The sequence below is a fragment of the Ornithodoros turicata genome, chromosome 2, assembly GCF_037126465.1.
Source record: "Ornithodoros turicata isolate Travis chromosome 2, ASM3712646v1, whole genome shotgun sequence".
Taxonomy (NCBI): domain Eukaryota; kingdom Metazoa; phylum Arthropoda; class Arachnida; order Ixodida; family Argasidae; genus Ornithodoros; species Ornithodoros turicata.
In genome coordinates, this window is record NC_088202.1 from 56890346 (window position 1) to 56899069 (window position 8724).

At 48.8% G+C, this 8724-nt stretch overlaps 1 protein-coding gene across 1 annotated transcript; it reads left to right on the forward strand.

The window, feature by feature from the left end:
• Positions 1-641: 641 nt before the first annotated feature.
• LOC135383535 (prolyl 4-hydroxylase subunit alpha-1-like) lies at positions 642-7597 on the forward strand. The gene is made up of 2 exons (XM_064612951.1): positions 642-1794; positions 6898-7597. Exons 1-2 carry the CDS (start codon positions 649-651, stop codon positions 7387-7389), a joined length of 1638 nt encoding a protein of 545 aa, XP_064469021.1. The 5' UTR covers positions 642-648; the 3' UTR covers positions 7390-7597.
• Positions 7598-8724: the final 1127 nt, after the last annotated feature.

Consider the following 8724-nt stretch of genomic DNA (forward strand, 5'->3'; position numbering starts at 1 on the left):
CGGGCGGCGGAATTAGAGGCGCATTTCCGCCGCCCCGTCAGAGCTCACGGGTTTCATGTTCCCATCCCTCTGGCTTTCCGTCGTCCAAAGGCATGTCCAAAGCAGACGAGAAATTCAGGACGCGTGGCCTTTCTGTGTCACCTGATTGGTCGCCAGCATATCGTTCTCGGCAGCTCTCGCAGACGTGGTGAAAGAAGTTTGGCTTTGAATTTTTTTGGCTCGACGTCTCTCCTCTCCCAACGCCGGAAATGCGCCTCTCTTTCCGCCGTCCGCTCACTACGTCGCGTCAGGCGTCACCAAGTGAGAGCTGGCCCTAAGGCAAATACCCTCTTTTTACGTCGATATCCCTCGGGAGGATAGCCGTATCACTGTATAAGGTTTATTGGTTCACACAATTGACAACAGAGTTGTTTTAGAAGAACCACGCTCCGATTCACCTGGCTAGCTGCAGCCTTCACTAGGAATTCGTCAGACGCTTTCAGGCTGAGATAAGCAGTTTTCTTCAACTAAACGTTACTTCATTTTCAAACTTTACTGTTCCGTCTTCATGCAAAAAACAAAAACAAAGAAAAACAAGAAGTACAACGGCGGAAAGCCTGACCTCCCGCACGTGCAAGAAAGACGAAGTGAGGAACCAGGAATCCTTAGATGCTGCTTCTTCTAGCAAAACTCCACTGTAAGGCAAGGAAATCAATGCTGTCAAACCGCCCCGTCGAGAAAGAACTCGGGTTTATGGCGGGAACCATTTCGCTTTTTCTCGTGTTACACGTACTGGTACCGCTCGGATGTGCTGCCTCAACTCCAACCGATTTGTTCACAGCTGTCGTTCACATGATTGGCCTGCTGAAGACTGAACAGGAAGGTACACGATTCATTTTCGAATTCCTCCGATCAGAACAAGATCGTTTGGCTACCGCGGATATCACCCTCTATTTCCTACATCGACAGCAGCCGCCACTTTCGACGCATCCAGTGATTCGATACCGGAGCATCAGCCGAACCATTAACAGCTTGTTGAACATTTCGGGAACTGTGCTTAGCCAGCAGCGTCGCAGCCTTCGCGGACTGCAAGGTGCTGTGATCACGCTAGAACTGCCCACTAGAGAAGACCTGATCGGTGCAGCAACGGGGATATGTCGCCTTCAGTATTTTTACAATTTGACACCTGAGTATTTGATGTCTCTGCGATCAGCAAGTGTCCCCCGAGCGGCTCCCTCTGATATTATGGCGGTTTCATCTGCTTGCTTCGAGATCGGACACTTCAGCGAATCCAGCAGTTGGGCAAAGCTTGTTACACCTGACCTGTGTGCTGGAGAAACCCCATGGTGGTCGGCGGCGATGGTTATGTTGTCAAATATTGCACATTCCTTAGGGAATAAGCTGGATGCTGTTACTCTAGCAAGGAAGGCCCTCTTAGCACCGCCAGAAACACGAACCGCAAATGTGCAAGCATTACAAAGGAGGCAAACATCCTGGTGGAAGATATGGCAAAAGAAGCAGAAGTCGAAGAATCGAGGTGACTTCGAAAATGCCTGCTTAGCTTCCATGGGTGGATCGTTCAATTCCTCACCAACTCTTTACTGCCGAATGACCACAAACGATGGGAACCCGAATCTTCTTCTGCGACCAATCAAAATGGAAGTGATTAACGCAGACCCGAGGATAGTACTTTTCCACGACTTCATAAATGAGCGTGAGGCGATAGAAATAAGGAAATATTCAGAAAACCGTCTTAAACGAGCGGGGTATCGTGGGAAAAGCACGACCATCGTAGGACCTCGCCGTATCAGCAAGGTGAGACAACATTCCTATTGAGAAAAGGTCTGAGGTAACTTCAGAAAATCTTGAGGTTACCCGAGAAATCCTGATGGTTCTGCTGGGGTAAGCCCAGCAACTCTTAGGGTTACCTCAAGACGCCCTAGGATTGCCCCTAAGTTCCCTATAGGGCTACCCCAAGACGGCCTGGGTTAACATAAGACTGCCAGGGTTGACGTAAGACGTCCTGGGGTACCGTAAGAAACCATGAGGTTACCCTAAAATGTTCTATGGTTTACTCAGGACTTTCTCGGTTTACCCTATGAACCCTTGGGGTGTTATCCTTAGTGTCCTTGGCGTCATCCCTATCGAAAATTTGTTCCTGGGGTAACCCAAGAGCAAATTTTCAATAGGGATTCTCAACTCGATATACACATGTCCAGTTTTTCACTTGAGGACCAACGCCTCTGGCGGCGAGTGTGAAGGCGCATGTCAGACATCTCTCGTTGTGAGAACGGAAGCGTCGTGCAAGAAAGGAAAAAAAAAAAAAAACCATGCCAAACTTCCTTTTTTTCACAGCGTTCCCGACAGCTTGCGAGACCGATGTTCTCTTGGCCAGTGAGGTGGCAATGTCCAAGTTACTCCGTATGTCCATCAGACCTTCTCGTTTGTGATTCGCTAAGCTTCGTCTCTCTTGCTGGTTCTCTGTATTTCCACGATTTCCTGACGTTGAAAGTGGAAATCGATGCATCCCAATGGAGAAAAACTGCGCTCCACTACGTGTGATAGCGTATTCATTGAAGGACAAAGTGAACAAGGAAATATCCCGAAGCGTTATATTAGTAATATTAATCATATTAAGCGTTAACATGAAAAGCGTTATAACTTTACTCCTAAAAATTACGAAAGAAAGAGAGGACTCCGACTTAACGTAACAAATAAAAACTTTAAGCAACGTTTCTCCTGTCATACGACGGGCATCATCAGTGCAAGACTGAACGGGAGAGCCAACAACCAGTCGCTACTTATGGAGATCACAGTGTTGTTCGGGAGGGGGGCCACGTTTTTTGTTACAATGCAAGGGATCAGCGCATATGTGCCACGATTCCAGGAGCTTCCTCGGTCCCAATCTTTGCTCGCGTGCCAAGGTCGCCGCGTTATCGTAGTCGAAACAATGCCCCGTGTTCCAAGAATGCTAGCTGAGCTCGGTCTTAAGCCGTGTGGCATGTGTGGCGTTCCGGACGTCGCTCTTGTGTTCTTTTATGCGGGTCCTTCTTTTTCGGCCTGTCTCGCCAATATAACACGTGTCACAGTCTAGACATTGTAGCTTGTACACCACGCCAGACTGGTCTTCTGGGGCGACAATGTTCTTTGGCTTGGAGATGAGGCTGCGCAGTTTAACGTGCGGTCGGATGGTCGTCCAGATTTCCAATGGAAGTAGTGCCCGGCGGATAGATTCTGAAACGCCTTTGACGTATGGAATTGTGACCCGGGTCAGGCGGGAGCGGTCCTCATCTTGTGGTTTACGTAACTGCATACGTTTCCGGGTGTCCTCAATAAACCTGTGTGGGTAGCCTCGCTTGTCCAGGGAAGCGGTGATCGCCGCATCTTCACATGCCCGTAGCTCGCTCCAAGATGACAATTGCTCTGAACGATGCAATAGCGTTCGCACCACACTTCGCTTATGTTCCGTGGGGTGATGTCAGTCAAAAAAATTAGGAAACTGCCGGTATCGCAGGGCTTTCTGTAGACACACGTATGGATGCTCCCCGTGCTGTCCCTACATACATGTCCCTACATTTCGTCCCCTTGGCGCATGACCCGACTGCTAAAGCGGAACGCTCTTTGGTGGACCACCTCCGTGAGTTAAAGAAGAAGGGCCACTTAGATGATGATATCTACCGCCGCCTCTTCTCATCTGACGGTGCTACTCCCAGAATTTACGGCCTCCCCAAGATACACAAGCCTGGGTGCCCTTTGAGACCGATTGTCTCGTTCATCGGGTCGCCGACGTACAACCTGTACAAGTATCTAGTAGAACTTGTGACTCCCGTTACCGGTAACAACAACCTGACGGTGCGCAACTCGAAGGAGTTTGTCGAGCTGGTCCGGACGCAGGCCCCCAGCAACAACGATGTCATGGTGTCATTTCATGTGGTGTCACTGTTCACCAACGTTCCGAAGGATCTCGCGGTACAAGTGGCGGAGGACCGACTACGGAAGGACAGCACCCTGCCATCACGAACGTCACTCACAGTTGAAGAGGTAGCTATACTTCTGAGATTCTGCCTCAATCAAACTCATTTCTACTTCAACGGCAAGTGTTATCATCAAATCGAAGGATGCCCTATGGGAAGCCCTGTGTCAGTGACGCTAGCAAACTTGGGCATGGAACACATTGAAGAGACGGCCATGGAACGGTTCTCCCACCCAGTTAAGTTCTACCGCCGCTACGTAGATGACACGTTCGTCATCCTAGACAGAGACCACGTCGAGGAATTCCACTCGGTTCTCAACTCCATCGAATCATCGATCAATTTCACGTATGAAGTTGAGCAGGGCGGCAAGCTTCCTTTCTTGGATATATGTGTATGCAGGGACAGCACGGGGAGCATCCATACGTGTGTCTACAGAAAGCCCTGCGATACCGGCACTTTCCTAAGTTTTGACTCACGTCACCCCACGGAACATAAGCGAAGTGTGGTGCGAACGTTACTGCATCGTTCAGAGCAATTGTCATCTTGGAGCGAGCTACGGGCATGTGAAGATGCGACGATCACCGCTTCCCTGGACAAGCGAGGCTACCCACACAGGTTTATTGAGGACACCCGGAAACGTATGCAGTTACGTAAACCGCAAGATGAGGACCGCTCCCGCCTGACCCGGGTCACAATTCCATACGTCAAAGGCGTTTCAGAATCTATCCGCCGGGCACTACTTCCATTGGAAATCTGGACGACCTTACGACCGCACGTTAAACTGCGCAGCCTCATCTCCAAGCCAAAGGACATTGTCGCCCCAGAAGACCAGTCTGGCGTGGTGTACAAGCTGCAATGTCTAGACTGTGACACGTGTTATATTGGCCAGACAGGCCGGAAAAGAAGGACCCGCATAAAAGAACACAATAGCGACGTCCGGAACGCCACACATGCCACACGGCTTGGAGGAGGAGGAGTGTCGTTGGGAGGAACCGAGAGGTCTGCCTGCCTGATTAGGCGGCATGTTTCTCGGGAAGGGAAAGGTGGTGGAGAGGAGGAGAGGAGAGGGTGAAGTGGAAGACCGAGCGGAATCCGCTCGGGGGGAGGATACTTCCGATACCGACTTCAGGGGAACTGTGCCGGCATACGCCTATTACACATCTGAGGGAAACCCAGGAAAAACCCCAGACGGCACAGCCGGCCCGCGGATTCGAACCGCGGATTCGAACCGCGGACCTCCCAGTCTCCAAGCGCACGCGTTACCGCTGCGCCATAGAAGCTGGTAACCACACGGCTTAAGACCGAACTCAGCGAGCATTCTTGGAACACGGGGCATTGATTCGACTACGATAACGCGGTGACCTTGGCACGCGAGCAAAGATTGGGACCGAGGAAGCTCCTGGAGTCGTGGCATATACGGGCTGATCCCTTGCATTGCAACAAAAACCGTGGCCCCCTTCCCGAACAATACTGTCATCTCCTTAAGTAGCGACTGGTTGTTGGCTCCCCCGCTCAGTCTTGCACTGATGATGCCCGTCGTATGACAGGCGAAACGTCTGCTTAAAGTTGTTATTTGTTACGTTAAGTCGGAGTCCTCTCTTTTTCGTTATGTCATCTCCCGGCTTTTGGAGTATTTTCGCTCCTAAAAATTACTAAAAATTACGGACAAAAACCAGAAAGGACACGGCAGCGTGCATGCAGCAAAGTGGCTTTAATCACGAGCTGACTAAGAACATAAAACTGAAATCTCATCATATACGAAGAAAAGGGCCTCTGGTCATCACTGACAAAAGCATATATGATACAGTACAAATGGACTATAAAGAAAGCACCGAGATTGTCGCAGCAGTGTTTATTGTGCAGCATCTTGGCCACGATACCAATGGAGGTAAAACATAACTATGGACGGACATTGTGGATTGTACCAGCACAACGAGGATTACACAATATATGGGAGGCCATCTTCGAGGTATTAGACACGAATATACTTTGATGTCTCCGATCCGTGGAAATCAGTCCTTGGCTTCGCCTCTCTTTTGTCGGCTCTATTTTGAGCGCCAAAGTGGGATTAAAGGACGTTACATTGACATGCATACGAGGGGGCGAGGGCTAGATTCCCAACCCACAGAACAAACACGCGCGGTGAGTGCGGGAACCAGAGCTATCTGATCAAAAACGAGGTCACCCGACGTTTTGACAGGCAATGCGTTTTAGTAGGCACTTTGACGCTCAAACTGGAGCTGACAAAAAAGTGGCGCAGCCAAGGACTCATTTCCGTGGATTCCGTCCAGTTCTTGAGCAATTGCCGTCGCGTTACAGGTACTAAACCGAGTAGAATGACCAAAATGACTATGAGGAACCCATTTCCGCAAAGAAAACGTTACGTTGACCTGGGAAATTTCGGAGATCAATTCAAGAAATTAAATTTCTATCAATTGAAATGCAATAAAAATGGTACCAATATGTGGCAAATGTTCCTGACAGAAAAAGAACCTTGACCGCATGCCTCTCCGTTGCCTAGATCATTTACTATGAATTTCTATTATGGTTGGGTTGAGTTTGGTTTTGGTTTTCTGTGGCAAAGAAATGTGGGATCATACTGCGCCATCATGGTTAGTGAACCACCTTGTATGTACTAAAGTACTCCTCAATATGCCTCATTCTGACGTAATGTCGCTGCCTTTCAACATTCTGCACTGAAACGTCTCTCGTCGCAAAAGCGTTCTGTTGCCGTATGCTGTCGATTGCGGTACCCTGGATTTATGAACGGCTACTGTTCCTGAAAAATCGCTCATAAGTTCAGAGATTCATAATTCGAGGTTTGGAATAAGGAAGAAGTACCCTGTCCCAGAGAGCACCGTACATATAATGCGAAGGACTTCATAAACCAGAGAGCACATAAGGGTTGACTGTGTACGTATGTAATTATGCTAACTAATTACAGACTTCCTTCATGTCTGATGTTGCCATCCCTTCAGCCAGACGAATTGCAAGAAGGATAAGCTACGTCACTGGATTATCTCTCAGTACAGCGGAAGATTTCCAAGTTTCTCACTATGGAATTGGTGGCCATTACGTTCCCCATAGAGACTACTGGGCGGAGGGGACGGCAAAGGAAGAGCTGCTGGCATGGGGGGGAAACCGCCTGGCGACAGTGCTCATATATCTCTCTGATGTAACTTCGGGAGGTTCCACGGCGTTTTTAAAGGCAGGGGTCACAGTCAAACCTGAACGCGGCGTCGCTGTGTTCTGGTACAATATGCTTCGCGCTCAGCCTTCTCAGAAGAATGCCGTAGAAAATTGGACCGAACGTCGTGTCGGGGACCCCCGCACGTTTCATGGTGCGTGCCCGGTCCTGAAAGGGTCCAAGTGGATCATGACAAAATGGTTGCACGAAAAAGATCAAGGCATTGTAAACTACGGTACACCAAACTGAATCAAACATAGGTGCTTAGCTCATGTACCTGACTCCGATTACAACTTTCGTTGGGCATCGCTGTCGAAAAAAGAAATAATAAGTACACTGAGTAACGTGAGTCGCGCACGGCATTTGGGTTAGCTTAGTAAGCAAGGGCAATAAGCACTTGTGTGTGGAAACAGTGTAATAGAGTACTAGTGTTGACGTTGAATAAATTGCCTCAAACAACAAATTGCTTCAATGTCATTTCAGTTTTCATCACTTCTTGCAAGCTCCCTGTTGTAGTTTGGGTAAAGTATGTTTTCCAGGTGTGAAAAGGACAAGAAGGGGAAAAACTCAGATACCAGAGAACATTTTTGTGTCTCTTGTTGTTGTTTTTTTCTTTCAATTGTTGTCATACATAGAAATGTTAATGTACAAGGATCGTTCAAGGCTGACCGAGATTTTTGCTTGCGAAAAATGAGTAAGTATAATTCCTCCTTGGGTCAGCGGCAGCTATCATGGCGCCGAGCAGCGTGTTTGTAGCTGTGTAACAGCGATGCACAATCAAGTTCCGGGTGAAGGAGAACGTCGAACCAGCTTGAGATTTCGCAAAGGTTACGTGCGCAGTATGGGGAAAAACCGATGTCAATGGGAGGAGTGTATGAATGACGCAGACAGTTTTGGCGAAGGATAGGATACGGTGACTAATGAACCACATGTACACGCCCGTCCGACTGCTGTCACGTCGGTGAACGTCGCAGGTGCGAGCAAGCCATCCTCGACAACCGTCGGCAATTGCAGCCCAGCGTAATATTAGTGCCTGCAATGCGGACACAATCATTCACGAGCACTTACTATTTCACAAAATGTGCGCAAGATGGGCTCCCAAACAATTGATTGATGACGAGAAGTGAGCGCGCATGGCAGTTTGTGAGCAGCTGCTAAATCGGTTTCTATCTGAGGGGGCCAATTTTTTAAATCAATCATAACATATGGTGAAACCTGAATGCGTCGTTTCTCCCCAGAGAGAAGAGCATGGAATAGCGACATAAGGCTTGGCCGCCGCTAAACGAAAGGAAGATGCTGTCGTCTGCTGCGAAGTTAATGGGAACTGTGTTTTAGGACATGCGGGATGTCATCCATGTGCCTAGTACTACGAAAGCGTATGATAAAGGGTGCCGTGCGAAATGCAATTCGCAAGAGAAGACGTGGGATGATGTCCTGGAGGGCATTATTTTTCATGATAAGGCAAATTTAGCGGGAGGCATCAAAGGCGACAAGGGCATCAAACAGTGACCACAGCGATGGGAGCGGTATTTAAATGCGCACGGTGAATACTTTGTGAAACTGACGTAGCTTGGTGCTTTCCCG

Coding starts and splice junctions, on each gene's coding strand:
- LOC135383535 (XM_064612951.1), top strand. CDS start 649: ATGCTGCTTCTTCTAGCAAAACTCCACTGTAAGGCAAGGAAATCAATG. Junction 1,795..6,897: donor GACCTCGCCGTATCAGCAAG/GTGAGACAACAT, acceptor AACTAATTACAG/ACTTCCTTCATGTCTGATGT.